At 39.7% G+C, this 20,562-nt stretch overlaps 1 protein-coding gene across 1 annotated transcript; it reads right to left on the bottom strand.

Annotated features, from left to right (window-relative positions):
• Window positions 1-18,360: 18,360 nt before the first annotated feature.
• On the bottom strand, window positions 18,361-19,696 carry LOC107825557 (putative glutathione S-transferase). The gene is made up of 2 exons (XM_016652429.2): window positions 19,238-19,696; window positions 18,361-18,907 (listed from the first exon to the last, which is right to left on the bottom strand). The coding sequence occupies exons 1-2, from the start codon at window positions 19,544-19,546 to the stop codon at window positions 18,554-18,556; spliced, it is 663 nt and encodes a 220-aa protein (XP_016507915.1). The 5' UTR covers window positions 19,547-19,696; the 3' UTR covers window positions 18,361-18,553.
• Window positions 19,697-20,562: the final 866 nt, after the last annotated feature.

Raw genomic sequence — 20,562 nt, 5'->3', positions numbered from 1 at the left:
CATTTGGAAAAGTCGAAAATTTCCTCGATTTGGGATTCAAGATAAACCGGTGACTTGGGACACCAAAAAACCAAACCTTTCCCAAGTGGCGACTCTGAATTAAATAAATAATCCCATTTTCGAATATTGTCACTTAAATTGGAAAAACTCCACTCGCGCACTTAACCCTTCGGGGCCGGGGCGCGCAAAAAGGAGGTGTGACATGAGGAATGGGTCAAATAAGACTCACAATGACTTGTTTTCTTATTCTACAATAAAATTGCATATCATTTGAAAAATTAATATGAAAATACAGAATTTCAATGTTTGTACAAATTATCTACAAACTGTTCATAACAGAATTTATCTTTATTTTCATGCATGTTCGTCAGCAACACTAATGTTACTTGATATGCCAACATTTGTCACGACCCGGATTCCCTACCCTCGGGAGTCGTGATGGCGCCTACTAATGGGAGCTAGACAAGTCAATTATCAAAAAATTCCCTTTTTACCAGTTTTATTTCTCTTTAACAAACATAAAGCGATATCATATAAATAGCGAAAGTTTAAATTTAAGCGGAAGAAAATAATGAAATATCTGAAATCTGTATCTATTACAACTACTTAGTCCTTAATCACCCAAAACCTGGTGTCACAGACGGTCTAGGATTTGCTACATACAAAGTCTAAAGAAATAACAGTACACTGTTTCTGAAGTAAGGAAAGTGAAACAGGGAATAAGGGATAAAGGGAAACGCTAGGGCCTGCGGACGCCTGCAGGTCTACCTTGGATCTCCGTATGGACTGAAGGTAGCCTCCAGCTACGGTCCAAGAGCTTCTCCGGGATCTGCACATAGTGCAGAGTGTAGCATCAGCACAACCGACCTCATGTGCTAGTAAGTGTCTAGCCTAACCTCGGCGAAGTAGTGACGAGGCTAGGACCAGACTAGCAAATAAACCTGTGCAGTTATATAATATACAACGGAAAGTAAAGAAGGAATAAACAAGTATGGATGGGAGAGGGAAAACATGTTTCGGGGAATAACATGTAAAAACAGAATATCAAGAGAATTGTGAAGGAACCAAAAATTCAACTACTAACAAGGATAAGGAAAACTAAGGCAGATTTCACTTTCATTTCACATCTTGTTGCAGGCGTGCAACCTGATCCCATTTCCTGTATCTCGTGGCAGGCGTGCCACCCGCTCCCATTTCAATTATCTTATGGCAGGCATGCCACCCGATCCCATTTCATTTATCTTGTGGCAGGCGTGCCACCCGCTCCCATTTCATATATCTTGCGGCAGGCGTGCCACCCGCTCCCATTCCATATATCTTGTGGCAAGCGTGTCACCCGCTCCCATTTCATATATTTCTGTGGCGGCGTGCCACCCAATCCTAGTTACAAACTGACAATAATCACAAAGAATCCCGGTAAGGGAACAAGAGTAATATTTCATCTTCCCTGCAAAGGAACAATGATATTTCAACAACATTCCGGCAAGGGAACAATAATATCAAACAAACATCCCGGCAAAGGAACAATACTATCAAAGCAAACATCCGGCAAGGGAACATTAATATCAAAACAAATATCCCGGCAAGAGAACAATGATGATAATAACATATGAAGCACAATAAACCATAACAGAGTCATAACAATTATAATACAAGACTCACGGGAATGCTTGAACAGATGTATAGATACTCGTCACCATGCCTAAACGTCGTACTCCACAATTAACACGTAACAAATAAGACACGACTCCTAATCCTCAAGTTAATGTTAGACCAAACACTTACCTCGATGCCATGAACACAATTCACGTTTCAATTATAGCTTTACCCCATGATTCCACCACCAATTCGCTCGAATCTAGCCATAAGTTACTTAATTACATCAATAAACGCTAAATGAATCAACCCCAATGCATGAAATGAGTTTTCCAAAGTTTTACCCAAAAAGTCAAAAATCGCCCCCGTGCTCATATGGTCAAAACCCGAGGTTCGAACCAAAACCCGATTACCCATTCTCCCACGAACCCAAATATATAAATTGTTTTGAAATCGGACCTCAAATCGAGGTCCAAATCCCCCATTTTTTGAAAAATCTAGGATCTACCCAATACAACCCAATTTTCCCCATGAAATTCATTGATTTTGAGTTGAAATCATGTTAAAAGATGTTAATAATTGAAGGAAATGAGTTAAAATAACTTACAATCGATTTGGAAGAAGAGTTGTTCTTGAAAAATTTCCCTAGGGAGTTTATGTTTTGAAAAGATGTGAAAATGGGTTTAAAGTTTGTCTAAGTATAAAAGTTGCAGGTCTCAGATGTGGGAATTGTGAAGGGTTCGCAATTGCGAACCTCGACCTCTGCTGGGTTGGGATTTGCGAAACAGGGCTCGCATTTGTGAATCCTTCAAGAAATTTGGGCTTTCGCATTTATGATCAGAAATGTCGCATTTGCGACTTCAAGCATTTCCAGCATACATCGCATTTGCGAAGGCACCCTCGCATTTGCGACTTCGGAATTGCGAGATACATCTCGCATTTGCGAGGAAGGGCAGGCCTGGGCTGGTTCGCATTTGCGACCAAGCCCTCGCATTTGCGAGCCAGGCTTCGCAAATGCGAAGCCTGCAGGCCTGATCATACCGGCAAAAGTCCTGCAATTTTTTAAGTTCAAAATGCACCCTGTGGCATATCCAAAACTCACCCGAGCCTTCGGGGCTCCAAACCAAATATACACCCAACCTTAAAAATATCCTACGGACTTATTCGTGCAATCAAATCACTAAAATAACATCATGAACATCGAATTAAACCTCAAAATCAATGAGATTTCTCAAAACTTCTTTAAACATCAAATTTTGCATTTAAGGTCCTAATCACGTCAAATGGAGTCCGTTTCTTACCAAACTGACAACAAATATAAATCATGTTGAACCTGTATCGGGCTCCAGAACCATAATACGACCCGATACCACAGGTTTCACATAACATTTCACTTTCAAAAACCTTTATATTTTTCATAAAACAACAGAAATTCATTTCTCGGGCTTGGGACCTCGGAATTTGATTCCGAGCATACGCCCAAGTTCCATATTTTCCTTAGGACTCTTTGGGACCGTCAAATCACGGATCCGGGTCCGTTTACCCAAAACGTTGATCGAAGTCAAATTAATTCATTTTATAGTCAAAAATTATCATTTTTCATAGATTTTCACATATAGGCTTTCCGGCTACGCGCCCGAACTGCGCACACAAATCGATAACCTCGGAACGCAAGATTCATTTTAAAAACAAGTGATAACCTCTTGGGTCATCACATTCTCCACTTCTAAAACAACCGTTTGTCCTCGAACGGACAGAAGAAGAAAGTACCTGAGTCGGGGAAAAGATGGGGATAACGGCTCCGCATATCAGACTCAGACTCCCTGGTCGATGCCTTAGGAGGCTGACCTCTCCACTGAACATGAACAGAAGGAAAACTCTTCGATCTCAACTAACAAACCTGCCGGTCTAGAATAGTTATCGGCTCCTCCTCATAAGACAAGTCCTTGTCCAACTGGACAGTGCTGAAATCTAACACGTGGGATGGATCGCCGTGATACTTCCGAAGCATGGACATATGAAACACTAGATGCACGGCTGATAAGCTTGGCGGCAATGCAAGTCTATAAGCCACCTCTCCCACTCGATCAAGAATCTCAAACGGGCCAATGAACCTAGGTCTAAGCTTGCCCTTCTTCCCAAATCTCATCACGCCCTTCATAGACGACACTCGAAGCAATACCTGCTCCCCGACCATGAATGCCAAATCACGAACCTTGCGGTTGGCATAACTCTTCTGCCTGGACTGAGCTGTACGAAGCCTATCCTGAATGATCTTGACCTTGTCCAAGGCCTCCTAAACCAGATCCGTACCCAATAACTGAGCCTCTCCTGACTCAAACTATCGAACCGGAGACTGACACCACCTACCATATATAGCCTCATAAGGAGCCATCTTAATACTCGACTGGTAGCTATTGTTGTAGGCAAACTCTGCTAAAGGCAAAAACTGATCCCACGAGCCTCCAAAGTCAATGACACAAGCTCGGAGCATATCCTCCAAAATCTGAATGGTCCGCTGGGACTGCCCGTCCGTTCGAGGATGAAACGCTGTGCTCAACTCAACCCGCGTGCCCAACTCTCGCTGAACTACCGTGCAGAAGCGTGAGGTAAACTGCGTACCTCGGTCTGAAATGATAGACACGGGCACACCATGAAGGTGAACAATCTCCCAGATATAGGTCTCAGTTAACCTCTCGAAAGAATAGGAGACTGCCACAGGAATGAAATGCGCTGACTTGGTCAGCCTATCAACAATGACCCATACTGCGCCGAACTTCCTCCGAGTCTGCGGGAGTACAATAACGAAATCCGTAGTGATCCGCTCTCACTTCCACTTGGGAAGCTCAATCCTCTGAAACAAACATCCAGGTCTCTGATGCTCGTACTTAATCTGCTGACAATTCAAACACCGAGCCACATACGCAACGATATCCTTCTTCATCCTCCTCCACCAATAATGCTGCCGCAAATCCTGGTACATCTTCGCGGTGCCCGGATGAATAGAGTACCGGGAACTATGGGCCTCCTCTAAAATCAACTCTCGGAGTCCATCCACATTAGGCACACAAACTCGACCCTGCAATCTCAAAACTCCATCATCACCTAAGGTAACCTGCTTGGCACCTCCGTGTTGCACCGTGTCTTTGAGGACATACAAATGGGGATCATCATACTGCCAGTCTTGGATACACTCCAAGAATGAAGAACGAGCGACTGTGCAAGCTAACACACGGCTGGGCTCAGAAACATCCAACCTCACGAACTGATTGGCCAAAGCCTGAACATCCAAAGAAAACTCTCTCACCGACCGGAATATAAGCAAGACTACCCATATTGGCTGACTTCCTTTTCAATGCATCGGCCACCATATTGGCCTTTCCTAGATGATATAAGATGGTCATATCATAATCTTTCAAAAACTCCAACCACCTCCTCTGCCTCAAATTCAACTCTTTTTGCTTGAACAAATACTGAAGACTCTTGTGATCCGTGAACACCTCACATGCCACGCCATATAGATAATGCCTCCAAATCTTCAATGCATGAACAATGGCTGCCAACTCCAAATCATGAACCGGATAGTTCTTCTCATGAATCTTCAACTGCTGCGAAGCATAGGCAATGACATTGCCATCCTGCATCAACACTGCACCAAGTCCAATACGAGATGCATCACAATAAACTGTATAAGGCCCTGAACCTGTGGGCAAAACCAATACTGGTACCATAGTCAGAGCTATCTTGAGCTTCTGGAAGCTTGCCTCACACTCATCCGACCACCTAAATTGGGCACCCATCTGGGTCAACCTAGTCATCGAAGCTGCGATAGATGAGAACCCCTCCACGAACCGACGATAGTAGCCTGCCAATCCCAAGAAACTCCGGATCTCTGTAGCTGATGCTGGTCTAGGCCAGTTCTTGACTGCCTCAATCTTCTTCGGATCAACCTGAATACCCTATGCTAATACAACATGACCCAGAAATGCAATTGAACTCAACCATAACTCACACTTCGAGAACTTAGCATATAATTGACTATCCCTCAAGGTCTGAAGAACCACTCTAAGATGTTGCTCGTGCTCCTCCCGGCTGCGGGAATAGATCAAAATATCATTAATGAAGACTATCATGAACGAATCCAAATAAGGCATGAACACTCGGTTCATCAAATCCATAAAAGATGTTGGGGAATTTGTCAGCCCGAATGACATCACTAAGAACTCATAATGCTCGTACCGACTGCGGAAAGCTGTCTTAGGGACATCGGATGCCCTAATCCTCAACTGATGGTAGCCAGATCTTAAGTCAATCTTCAAAAATACCTTATCACCCTGAAGCTGATCAAACAAATCATCAATCCTCGGGAATGGATACTTATTCTTGATTGTAACCTTATTCAACTGCCGGTAATCAATGCACATTCTTATCGATCCGTCTTTCTTCTTAACAAACAACATTGGCGTACCCCAAGGTGAAACACTCGACCTAATGAAACCCTTCTCAAGCAAGTCTTGCAACTGCTCCTTTAACTCTTTCAACTCAGGCGGGGCCATACGATACAGCAGAATAAAAATGGGTTGAGTGCCCGGAGCCAAATTAATGCAAAAGTCAATATCCCTGTCGGGTGGCATACTCGACAGGTCTGAAGGGAATACCTCAAGGAACTCACGAACAACGGGCACAAAATCAATAGAAGGAACCTCAGCACTAGAATCACGAACATATGCCAAATAAGCCAAACACCCCTTCTCGACCATATGTCGAGCCTTCACATAAGAAATAACACTATGGGTAAAATGACCAGGAGTCCCTCTTCACTCTAAACGAGGTAAACCTAGCAAGGCTAAGGTCACAGTCTTGGCATGACATTCCAAGATTGCGTGGTAAGGTGATAACCGGTCCATCCCCAATATGACATCAAAATCAACCATGTCTAGAAACAACAAATCTACACGAGTATCTAGACCCCAATCACAACTATACATGAACGATGGACTCAATCTACCACAATAGAATCACCCACCGGTGTAGACACATAAATAGGAGCACTCAAAGAATCACTAGGCATGACCAGATATGGTGCAAAATAAGATGACACATACGAGTATGTAAACCCTGGATAAAATAACACTGAAGCATCTATATCACAAACCAAAACCATACATGTAATAACTGCATGAGAAGTCTCAGCCTCGGGCCTGGTTGGAAGAGTATAACATTGGGGCTGGGCCCCACCATTCTGAACTACATCTCTGGGACGGCCTGCTGCTGGCTGGCCTCCACCTCTAGCAGCCTGAGCTCCACCTCTAGTGCCTCTACCCCCACCTCTAGCTGGTTGGGCGGGCTGTGGAACACTCCTGAACCATGGCACGGGAACCCTGATGCGGAGAACTGCTCGATGCTTGAGGGCAATACCTAGTAATGTGTCTCGTGTCAGCACAAGTAAAACAAGCTCTCGGCTGCTGGGGCTGACGACCCTGGAAACTCTGAAGCGGCGGTGCACTAATAGGAGCTGGTGGTGCACTGTAGGACTACTGATAAAAATACTGCATCTGAGAACCATGACCACCTGAAGCACCGTGAGAAACCTGAAGTGCTGACTGAAAAAACCTGGGAGGATGGCCCCTACCATATGAATCCCTACCTCTACACGAGGTACCACTGAATCTACCTGAATGACGAGACCTCTTATTCGACCCCTGACCACCTCTCTGCGATAGAACCATCTCAACTTTCCTGGCCATATTGACCGCCTCTTGGAAAGATATCTCACTCCCAGTCTCCAAGCCATCTGAAGACGAATCGGCTGAATAAGTCCATCAATGAACCTCATCACCCTCTCTCTCGGTGGGAAGTATGATAAGAGCATGACGAGCCAAAATGAATCTGGTCTCATACTGGGTAACAGTCATAGAACCCTGCTAGAGACGCTCAAACTGCCTCCGATAGTCCTCTTTCTGAGTGATGGGGAGAAACTTCTCCAGAAATAGCTAAGTAAACTGCTCCCAAGTCAAAGCTGGCGATCCGGCTGGTCTAGCCAAACAGTAATCCCTCCACCAAGCCTTGGCAGATCCAGACAAGCGAAAAGTAGCAAAATCGACCCCATTGGTCTCAACTATCCCCATGTTCCTGAGAACCTCATGAAAGCTGTCTAGATAATCCTGGGGATCCTCAGTAGATGCACCGCTGAAAGTAGTGTCACACCTCCTTTTTCACCTGCGCCCGCAGGGGCGTAGGGGGCGTTTTTCCAATTAAAGGACAATCGAAACGAGATTTATTTTTTAATTCAGAGTCGCCACTTGGGAGATTTATAGTGTCCCAAGTCACCGGTTGAATCCCGAATCGAAGAAAAGATTGACTCTGTATTACATTCCGCGAACTAGAAATCTGAGTAAGGAATTCTGTTAACCCGGGAGAAGGTGTTAGGCATTCCTGAGTTCCGTGGTTCTAGCACGGTCGCTCAACTGTCATATTCAGCTTATTTATCTGATTTTAATACATGTTGAACCTATGTGCAAATTTTAACTTTTTACTGCTTTTATTATTATTTTATGAGAATTGCAACATCGTGAAAACACATCTCGAACCACGTCACATCAATGCACCCGTGGTTATTGACATGTTCCGACTCCGTTGAGATTTGGATTTGGGTCACATAAATGTGCACCCGAGTTTAAGAAAGTACTTTATATAAAGCGCGCCGGAAGTGACTTGCGCGTTATTATCTTTTGGGGAAGGCCGTGAAATTCGCTAGACGGCCCATCCCTAAATCTAAGTATTTTAAAATAAATATTTATTGAGGGCCCCGCAATTTTGTATTTTTTTTTATTCGGCGAGGCTCATTTCATTTTTTATTCAAGGATATCCTAAAGCGACTATGATTTTCTATTTATTTGTCTCTAAGAATAAAGAAAATCCTAATCAATTAGCATTAAAAGTTCGGGCTTCAAGTTCAAGTCCGGGTCCAAACAAAAGGAAACACCTTCTAGTTTGAACCCGCTACCTAACTTAAGATCTGCCGCCTGCCGTTGTAAATATTGACAAACCAGCTACCATTTCGATTTAGTTCAACTTTAGCTTTATTATATGAATTGGACTATTGGAATTAACTATGTGGAATACAAAGGCATTTTTGAGCTCTTTTTACGATTTGCTGAAAAATGCATCAATACTTAAAAACTGTCATCAAGCTAACATTAATCACTAACATTATTTACGTTGCTATTTAAAATGATGTTATTTACTCAAGTGAACTCGCAATTTCAGAATTACACCTATTAAACCAACGTATTGATTTTCATAAACTATTTGAACCTGTTTTGTGACATAAACTATTTGAAACTATTTCACGACTACTGAAAAAAAGAATTAAATACAGTATATTTCATAACTAGTAATCACCAACTAAGATTAATTACAATTGATATTCCATGTTTGTAGAAATAGATTCAATCAGTCCATTATATGCATTCCAAAGTCATTCCAATACATACTGTGAAATATCAAGTGAACTACTGCTTATACATCAAATTAAACACAAAGAAACAGGGGAAATTCAGAAATCCATTCCAACAACTCTTTACTTCCTTTTCTTTAAATTTAAGAGCTTTAGAACGTGTACCTAGATAACGGAAATACAAGAAGATGAAGGAGCAGTCAGCAACAGTAATAACACAGCAACGCATTGACAGAACAACCCAGTAACAGATTAAAAAGGAAGGAACCAGCAGAGTTCCAGCAAAACCCAATGAAAACAGTAGCCAATAACCAATAACAAACTCAGGAAGAACCAATTGAAACCCTAGAAATACCAAACAACAACATCAATGACACAACAACAGTACTAGTTCTGATATTCAGCAGTAAAAGAAAAGATTCACTTATCAGTTTTTTAGCTCTCCCAACACTGAACCTTTTAGGATTAAAAACCAGCCTGTTTTTTACTCTCAAATTACTGACTTTTAAATGTTAAAAATCCAGCCTCAACTCTTTGAAAAAAAGACTGAAAGAGAACTCCTCTTTTCCTTCCTAAAAAACAGCCCCCCTTTTCTCTCTTGAAATGACCCTATTTATAACCCAAAAACAGGTATGAGCAACATATTTTAATCAATCCTTTTTAAGCTTTTCATACCATTATATTTTGTACCCCACACTTGCATGCCTTGTTCCCCACACTTGCATGCCTTGTTCCCCACTAGCAAATGTCTTGTTCCCCACACTTGCATGCCTTGTTCCCCACACTTGCATGCCTTGTTCCCCACTAACAAATGTCTTGTTCCCCACTAGCAAATGTCTTGTTCCCCACTAGCAAATGTCTTGTCCCCCACTATGTATTAAACAATGCCTTATTTTAATATTATTAGTGCTTAGTGGACAGAGCACTCAAATTAATCATTTTTAAAACTTTAAATTCCAAAATACCACTGAAACTATTGAAATTACCATTCTACCCCATCAGCTATATCCAATCCTCCTAATCAATTAACCAAACTATAGCAGCTATAACCAATCTTAAGTGAAAAATCCTAACAATTGACTAATTAAACACATGAAACTAACTCCCAATCAACGACATTAAGATTCATCAAACTCAAATCACAATTTAAGCTTGAAACTTAATTCAGACCAAATATCATCAAAATAAAGATTCAGTGATTAAACTAACACACTTCTAGATTAAACCTAAACAAGAACAAATAAATACTGTCAACATACTGAATGAAAACAAACTGACTTCATATGCAAGAAATGATGAACAACGACAAGAAAAGAAACAACATAACATAACTAAGAAAAGATAGAAATTAGAACGAGGCAAGATAATTAAAACAAGCAAGAAGAACGACAGATTCATGAACTTGTACTGCTGCTCACTACGTTCGATCATGGATACACGCAGCTCATTGATATCAGTTTAACCAAAAGACAAGATGAAAAGAAAAAGGAGATGGACCTTCATTGTTGCCAAAAATGGATTTCTCAAGTGATTGAATACAGAAAACTCTTTGAGCAGAGCTGTACAACAAAGGAAAATACCGAACAAAAAGCTTCAAGCTAATGTTCCAAGAAACTCGAGCAAATCTGGAACCAAGACCCCGTCGGAAACGTGAACTCGCAAACTGAAAATGGGTCGCTTTTTAATGGAGGGTTTTGATGGTTTTGATCTAGAGTTCCATGGATGCCAGTGGTCCGCATTGCAGCGACAGGCGGACTAGCTGGAGCTCACGACTGGAGGGTCGTTGGGCTATAGGTTGTCGACGGGTTGATGGTAGTAAGGCTGGAGTGAAGGGAGGTGGTCGTTTGGACGAAGTTGGTGGTCGGGAGGTGGCCGTTTGGACGAAGCTGGTGGTGGCTGCTGGACGTAGTCGTGGTGGACGTGAGACGGGCTGTTGACGAGTTGGTGGAGTCGCCGGTGGTCGTTGGTTCGAAGAAGAAGAAGGAGGGCAGCCATGGATGTTGAGGGAGAAGGAGGGGTCGTTTGGAGAAGATGAAGAAGGAGGGGGCGGGTGGTTTAAGGTTCTTTTGTTAGGGGTTTAGAAATGAAAATGAAAAATGGAGAAAGGGGGGTTGGTTGTTTGGGCTATGGGGCAGACCGGGTCGGGTATGGGGTATGAGCTAGGTATCCGGGTTTCAATTTTAAAGGGGAAGAAAAATTATTTGGGATGATGGACTTTAAATTGATTTGGCCCAAATATGACTTAACACTCTTTTATTTTGCCTTTCTTTTCTTAAACTAATAAAACAAAAAATTCCAAAAATCCTAAATTAACTTATAGGACTATATTAATTTATAAAAGTACTAACTAACTTTTAATAATAATTAACTCACACAATCAAATAAAATCATATAACTTGGACATGAAATGCTAAAAATGCAAAAAATACATTATTTTGTGATTTTCTTTCTCTTAAAAACAAAACATGGTTCAATTAATTCCTAAGTGCACAATTAAATCTTAAATGTGCATGCAACATATATTTTTGTATTTTTAATTAATTAAAACAAACTAAACATTCACAGACAAAAATAATTATCCAAAATGTCACGCAAAGTTCTCAAAATTGTACCAAAAGGCAATTTGTTTTATTTTTCGATTTCTTTGGGAGTAGTTTTCGTGAAGCAAAAATTACGTGCTCACAAGTAGTAGTAAAAATATTGGTGAACCTATCCAACCTCTACAAAGCATCGACAGACATAGATGCTTCATCACCGGTCTGAGCTACCACACCCGGCTGAACTTCTACAACTGGTTGAACCGTTGGAGTCTGAATCTGGGGAGCTACCTGCTCCGGAGTGCGAGTAGCAGGAGTCTAGGCTCCTCCTCCAGCCTGAGAGACGGCTAGTGCTACAGGAAGCAAACTTGTCCGGGTAACACTCTCCATAAGGCCCACTAGACGGACCAGAGCATCCTGAAGAACTGGGGTAGCAATAAACCCCTCTGGGACCTAAGTTGGGCCTATCGGAACTTCTGGGGCCGGAACCTCATCATCAAAGTCAACCTGAGGCTCCGCTGCGGGTGTTGTTACCCTGGGCTGAGCTATGCCCCTACCTCGGCCTCTTGTACGGCCTCGGCCTCTGCCCCTTATGGAAGCTGCTACTGGGGGCTCGGGCTGCTGATCAGTGGATGAGAAAACGCGTGTTCTCGCCATCTGCGAAGGAATAGAGTAGAAATTCAATTAGTATTGAGAAACCAAACCGCACGATAGGAAAGAATAAATGTGAAGTTTTTCCTAACTCTGTAGCCTCTGGGGGATAAATACAGACGTCTCCGTACCGATACCTCAGAATCTACTAAGCTTGTTTGTGAACCGTGAGACCCATGTAATCTAGAGCTCTGATACCAACTTGTCACGACCCGGATTTTCCACCCTCGGGAGTCGTGATGGTGCCTACTAATAGGAGCTAGGCAAGCCAATTATCAAACAATTACCTTTTTACCAGTTTTATTTCTCTTTAACAAACATAAAGCGATAACATACAAATAACGGAAGTTTAAATTTAAGCGGAAGAAAATAATGAAATATCTGAAATCTGTATCTATTACAACTACTTAGGCCTTAATCACCCAAAACCTGGTGTCACAGTGTCACAGACGGTCTAGGATTTGCTACATACAAAGGCTAAAGAAATAACAGTACACTGTTTCTGAAGTAAAGAAAGTGAAACAGGGAATAAGGGATAGAGGGAGACGCCAGGGCCTGCGGACGCCTGCAGGTATACCTTGGATCTCCGTGTGGACTGAAGGTAGCCTCCAGCTACGGTCCAAGAGCTGTTCCGGGATCTACACATAGTGCAAAGTGTAGCATCAGCACAACCGACTTCACGTGCTGGTACGTGTCTAGCCTAACCTCGGCGAAGTAGTGACGAGGCTAGGACCAGACTACTAAATAAACCTGTGCAGTTATATAATATACATCGGAAAGTAAAGCAGGAATAAACAAGTACGGATAGGAGGGGGAAAGCATGTTTCGGGGAATAACAAGTAAAAACAAAATATCAAGAGAATTGTAAAGGAACCAAAAATCCAACTACTAACAAGGATAAGGAAAACTAAGGCAGATTTCACTTTCATTTCACATTTTGTTGCAGGCGTGCAACCCGATCCCATTTTCTGTATCTCGTGGCAGGCGTGCCACCCGCTCCCATTTCATTTATCTTTTGGCAGGCGTGCCACCCGCTCCCATTTCATATATCTTGTGGCAGGTGTGCCACCCGCTCCCATTTCATATATCTCGTGGCAGGCGTGCCACCTGCTCCTATTTCATATATTTCCATGGCGGCGTGCCACCCAATCCTAGTTATAAACCAACAATAATCACAAAGAATCCCGGCAAGGGAACAAGGGTAATATAACAACTTCCCGACAAGTGAACAATGATATTTCAATAATATTCCGGCAAGGTAACAATAATTTCAAACAAACATCCCGGCAAGGGAACAATACTATCAAAGCAAACATCCGGCAAGGGAACATTAATATCAAAACAAACATCCCAGCAAGGGAACAATGATGATAATAACATATGAAGCGCAATAAACAACAACAGAGTCATAACAATTATAATACAAGACTCATGGGCATGCTTGAACCAACGTATCGATACTCGTCACCAAGCCTAAACGTCGTACTCCACAATTAACACGTAATAAATAAGACACGACTCCTAATCCCTCAAGCTAAGGTTAGACCAAACACTTACTTCTATGCCACGAACACACTTCACGTTTCAATTATAGTTTTACCCCTTGATTCTACCACTAATTCGCTCGAATCTAGCCACAAGTTACTTAATTACATCAATAAACGCTAAATGAATCAACCCCAATGCATGAAAATGAGTTTTCCAAAGTTTTACCCAAAAAATAAAAAATCTTCCCCGTGCTCACATGGTCAAAACCCGAGGTTCGAACCAAAACCCGATTACCCATTCCCCCACGAACCCAAATATATAATTTGTTTTGAAATCGGACCTCAAATCGAAGTCCAAATCCCTAATTTTTTGAAAAACCTAGGTTCTACCCAAAACAACCCAATTTTCCCCATGAAATTTATTGATTTTGAGTTGAAATCATGTTAAAAGATGTTAATAATTGAAGAAAATGAGTTAAAATTAACTTATAATCGATTTGGAAGAAGAGTTGTTCTTGAAAAATTGCCCTAGGGAGTTTGTGTTTTGAAAAGATGTGAAAATGGGTTTAAAATTCGTCTAAGTATAAAAGTTGCAGGTCTCAGATGTGGGAATTGCGAACAGGGGTTCGCAATGCTGGCTCGGTAATTGTGAAATAGGGCTCGCATTTGCGAACCCTTCAGGAAATTTGGGCTTTTGCATTTGTGATAAAAAATGTCGCATTTGCGACTTCAAGCATTTCCAGCATACATCGCATTTGCGAAGGCACACTCGCATTTGCAAGGTCGGAATTGCGAGGAACATCTCGCATTTGCGAAGAAGGGGCAAGCCTGGGTTGGTTCGCATTTGCAACCAAGCCCTCGCATTTACGATACCGCATTTGCGAGCTAGTCTTCGCAAATGCGAAGCCTGCTCGTCTGATTATACCCGAAAAAATCTTGCAATTGTTTTGTTCAAAATGCACCCTATGGCCTCTCCAAAACTCACCCGAGCCCTTGGGGCTCCAAACCAAATATACACCCAACCTCAAAAACATCATACGGACTTATTCGTGTAATCAAATCACCAAAATAACATCATGAACATCGAATTAAACCTCAAGATCAATGAAATTTCTCAAAACTTCTTTAAACATCAAATTTTGCATTTAAGGTCCGAATCACGTCAAATGAATTCCATTTCTTACCAAACTTTACCGACAACATATATAAATCATATTGAACCTGTACCGGGCTCCGGAACCATAATACGTCCCGATACCACAGGTTTCACATAACATTTCACTTTCAAAAACTTTATATTTTTCAGAAAACAACATAAATTCATTTCTCGGGCTTGGGACCTCAGAATTCGATTCCGGGCATACGCCCAAGTCCTATATTTTCCTATGGACCCACCGGGACCGCCAAATCATGGGTCCGGGTCCGTTTACCCAAAGTATTGACCGAAGTCAAATTAATTCATTTTATAGTCAAAATTTATCATTTTTTCACAGATTTTCACATATAGGCTTTCCGGCTACGCGCCCGGATTGTGCACACAAATCGAGGTGATGCTAAAAGAGGTTTTTAAAGCCTCAGAATGCAGAATTCATTTTAAAAACAAGTGATGACCTCTTGGGTCATCACACTTAATAACTTCTTGATTACTCGCATTTATAATATATTTTCTTCAACTTTCACACATTATTTCCACCCAATGAAATACAACTACAATAACATAAAACTTACATACAAATTTTATACAAAATTTATACAATATGTCTTTTGTATATTTTATATCTGATTCATACATAGTAAAAATAATTTTCATACAACTAATTATAAATTATACAACTTATCTACAATTTTCGTACATTATTTCTACTAAGTTATATACAACTACAATATAATACCACTTAAATATAATTTTTATACAATGTTGTTCAACTTTCATACAATAGTTAAATGAATAAAAAAAGGATAACAGAATACAATTTTTCTACAATTTATGCAATATAATGTTTGTCATGTATTCTTCTTCTTCTTCTTCTTCTTCTTCTTCTTCTTCTTCCAAAATTCAGCCAAAACCAAGTCTAATCTTCACCAAAACCTCTCAAAATTGAGATATAAACTCCAAATCATATTTCCAATTATATGCAACAATACCCAATCCAAACAAATAATGATTTTTGAAAACCCAAATTTGAATTCAAAGCTTCAGAGCTTTTTAATGGTTGTTAATGGTGGAATTGCTACTCTTTTTTTCCTCTGCTTTGTATTACTGAAATTTGGACATAATTGCGTTTGATGTAGAAGAATTGTAGAAGATTTAGTCGTTTTTGATTTGTGAAATCAGAAAAAAGTTTGAAACACAGTGTATCGAAAAAGCAAAGACGCTAAATTTGAAACGAAACTGACGAAGAAGATTAATGTGCGTGATTTGCGTTGTGGAAGATCTGGAAGAATTGTAGAAGATTAATGTATTTTCTATACTATGTAGAAATACTATTAGCATGAAGGGTAATATACCAACTATCAACAACAACAACAACAACTCAGTATAATCCCATTTAGTGGGGTCTGGGGAGGGTAGTGTGTACGCAGACCTTACCCCTACCCTAGGGCAGAGAGACTGTTTCCAAATAGACCACCGGCATCCTTCCCTCCAAGAACTTCCCACCTTGCTCTTGGGGAGACTCGAACTCACAACCTTTCGGTTGGAAGTGGGGGTTGCTTACCATTAGAGCAACCCCTCTTGTCTGATGGTAAAATAAAATAAGGTGGGGCTACTGATTCAGCAAACTACCCACACGTGCTCGCGGAACTTGTGTAGCTGTTTGGGCCTTTAGAATGGCTCAGAAGTTTCCTTTATTTACCAAAACTATGTGATGGCATTTAGTGTAATAATATGCAAAAGCAATGGCAAATATGTTACCGGTGAAGCAGGGATGTCAGCGAAGAGGAGCCTGCTTCACCTGTTTCTACGGCTCTTCTTATATAGGAGAATATTTTTACATTAATTTAAAGAGATTGGAAGAATGAGCTCTTACGTCATTATTGTCGGCTCGTATTAGGATTGTGTTTAATTTTATGGACCATGATTTTCTTTTTATAACACTGCGTAGGGGTGTACATAGGTCGGGTTGGTTCGGATTTTACAATTACCAAACCAAACCAATTGTATCGGGTTATTAAATCTAAAGACCAAACCAAACCAATAAAATTCGGGTTTTTCAATCTCGGGTTTTCTCGGGTTTTCGGGTTATTCGGATTTTTTCGATTTTTTTCCGGTAAAATCTTCGTAGAACAAAACATATAACTTGTGCTCAAAATACTTTTTCTTACTCCTAGAGTCCTAGTAAGATACAACTATATAAAGTATTTTTCAAAAAAATAATACAAAATATGATATGTGTCATGGCATTATCCTAAAATATTCAACAATAAAGACAATAAAATTATGTAATATAAATATTGTTAATTAAAAAGCCATAATATAAATAAACATAATCTAAAAGTACTAAGTCATGTTAAAATAAGTAGACTAATAAGGGAGTATTAATTACATGACTAAACGCTAAAGAAAAAATAAAAATAAGTTACGCATTTTTATCTAAATTATTGCGAAACAAAAAATAGCTATTCAATACATTTCCGTTCGAGGTATTAAATTGAATTCTTTTGTTAGTATTAGTATTGATTTGCTTTTGGTTTGGGCTTTTCTTAGCATTATTTAATTTACTTATATTAATGGCTATAAAACTTATTGGAACACTCAAAAGTTCTAAGTTCAACCTTGAAATAATACCTTAAAAGATAAAATTATGAAAAAATTTAAGAAATATTTATAATTTACATTACAATAAATATATTTACATATTAAATATATCTAAAAATTTTACATATGTAATGTCGGGTTGGTTTGGTTTCGGTTTGACTTTCTTTAGTTAAAACCAAACCAAACCAATTATGGTCGGGTTTTTTTTTCCAACACCAAACCAAATCAAACTAAAACAATAGTCAATTTTTTTTTCTCGGTTTGACTCGGATTATCGGATTTGTGCGGTTTGTCGGTTTCCTTTGTACACCCCTAACACTGTGAATCACCATTGATAACAAACAATAAGTATAAAACCTATAATGCACTTTTACAGAAGAACGACAACTGTCTTCGTAATCACATCACCTCACGTGCCTGTAGAGTCAGGGAAGATATTCTTATATTAAGGAAGGACGGTCTTTCCAAAAGACATGAATGCAAATAAAAAATATCTACTGGATAAGCTTCATGACCGGGAGGTTGTGTAGTCAATGGGCAACAGGTGAATATTCCAGTACTGTCCTTGTTTGTCCAGAGGGACGAAGAAGGCTAGGTCAGTCGAAAGATAGTTATCCGTTTAAGAACGTAAGATGTCCTTGCTTTTTCAAAGTAAGAAGGGGATAGAGAAAATGCCTCGAGCCAATATTTGAATACCAGGCACTACAGTGCTGAAGTAACCCATGCCATACTCCTAGGAAAAACTCGAACGACTTTGAGCAAGAGGCATTAAGGTGTCTCGAATTAATGTGGAGCATGGATAATCCACAAACAGATGTTGATTTGTTCCACTACTTGATCAACACATAAACTACATTTGTCTTCATCCCCCTGTATGTGAAGATTAGTTAGCCTTTCCTTAGTGAGCAATCGAGCAGTCTACATTAGTATTCTGAACACAATAAATAACATATATTGTTCAAGCCAATACGAATGATTCAGTTCAACCCACAAAACTAGCACTAAATCCACTTCTATTTTATTGCCACACAAGATCTTGGAACTTCAAAGATGAATAAGAAAGTATTCATTTAGTAGCTGCAGCTGCAGCTTGAAAGCGAGCTTTAAAATGGGCAAGCAACTCATCTCTTGGAGGCAGATATTCCTTATTTTGGCTGCAGCTTATGTATTCATCTCTCCACGCACAAAAATTTGGAAATTTTTCTCTTGTAGCCAAAACAACACCAGATGCTTCTTCAAGAACTCCCAGCCAAAGTGCCGCAGCATTTGCAGCAATATCAGCGAATCCAAATTTGTCACCGATAAAGAACTTCTTATCCTTGAGCTCATTATCAAGAACTTTCAGCATCTCAAAAACTTCCTCTTTAGCTTTCTCTTGCTCCTCTCCTTTTAGAAAGAAAGATCTCCCAACTGATGCCCCCTGCAAATTTAGAACACTCAAAACTTATATTTCAATAAGAATTTCACTAAATTCTGCAGATAGGAAGAGGAATTTACCACTACTACAAACTTCAATCCAAGCAAGTTGGAATCTGTTATATGAATCTTTATTGATGATATTACCTTATTTGAGCTCATCTAAGTCCAATATTATACAAAATATAAAGGTACTAGAAGTATACTATATTTTCTATCGGCATATAAATCTCTAAGATGGAAAGACTCGTAGAAAAACCCTTCAGTAAACGTATTGGTATGACTAAAATATATTTCTAACTAATTTGAATATATAGAACTGAAAAGAATATACCTTTTCTTCAAAAAACTTAGCCCAGAAACGAGCTATAGCACGGTCATAAGAGTCTTTAGGTAAAATGGAAGGGCCTTCAAATGTCTCGTCAATGTATTCAACAATGATCATAGACTCAGAAATGGGCTTTCCATTGTGAATGAGAACAGGGATTTTCTTGTAAACAGGGTTGGATTGAAGAAGCAGAGAGCTCTTGTTTGGTAGATCTTCTTCTATAAATTCATATTCCACTCCCTTAAACTTAAGAGCCCACTCAACTCTGTGACTATAAGGGCTATACCAAAGACCAAGCAACTTCACTTCTGCCATCTCACACGTCACAAATTTGGTTCTCAATTTTTTGCTAATTTACTATGTTGGTCGATGAATTTTATGTGGTGGTTCTGATCTCTTGAACTTTGATCTTCTTTTTGTAGAGGTAAAAATTAGGAAGTGTCTTTTTAACCAAGCAAATGCAACTTTTCTTCTTTGACAAATCAATCTTTTTTTGGTTTGTGCTTCCATATTGACTGAAGACTATTAATAAGCACGCCTTAAAATTTTAGGAAGTTGAAGGTTCTATTTATTTAATAATTTTTTTTAATCAATAGATAATATGCGATCCAACTCCTCTCCATTTCTTAATATCTCCATTTCTCTAAGTTCCTACGATTTGAGACACTTGTTATAGTTAACAATCAATGAATGAGTTTTAATAAAATAAATTAAAGCCCTAATCATGGTTAATTAAAGTGTTTAATTTCTTCTTTTGTCCATTTCTAAATAATATCTTTTGTCTCTTATAACAGTGAACTTCGTATAATTCTACAACTCTTTTCCCTCTAGTTTTTCTTGCTACTGCTCTTATTCTTTGCTTTCTGAGATGTTACTTTAGAATATGTTGCTTTATTCAAGTTGTTGTGTAGTATGTAAGATTATCTAATATTCCTTCTTTCTTTGTTGTAGTAATTTTCTTTGTGAGTTAATTTTTATTTTACTTCTAAAAAATCTTCTTATATTCTCATTAAAAATGAGAAATAGATCATAATCGTTGCTAGATATTAAATGATTTAATCTTTTTTTTCACTATTCTGAATATGCAAAATTTAGTTCCTTGTGGTCTAGCCCTTTCCCGGACCTCGCATGTAACAGGAGCTTAGTGCACCAAGCTGCCTTTTTTTTCCTTTCTGAATATGCAAAATAAAGAGAAATGGCAACTCAAGTGGAGCTTCCAAATGTATTTGGACGAAAACTTTTCACTTAATAATGATTAGTTGGTAATTTCTCTTCTCACTGCGAGTAATATTTACCATTAGATTGGTGCTCCACGTTGAGAGTCACTTTGG

The sequence above is a fragment of the Nicotiana tabacum genome, chromosome 10 (assembly GCF_000715075.1).
Source record: "Nicotiana tabacum cultivar K326 chromosome 10, ASM71507v2, whole genome shotgun sequence".
NCBI lineage: Eukaryota > Viridiplantae > Streptophyta > Magnoliopsida > Solanales > Solanaceae > Nicotiana > Nicotiana tabacum.
This window is presented reverse-complemented; position numbering and strand designations above follow the sequence as displayed.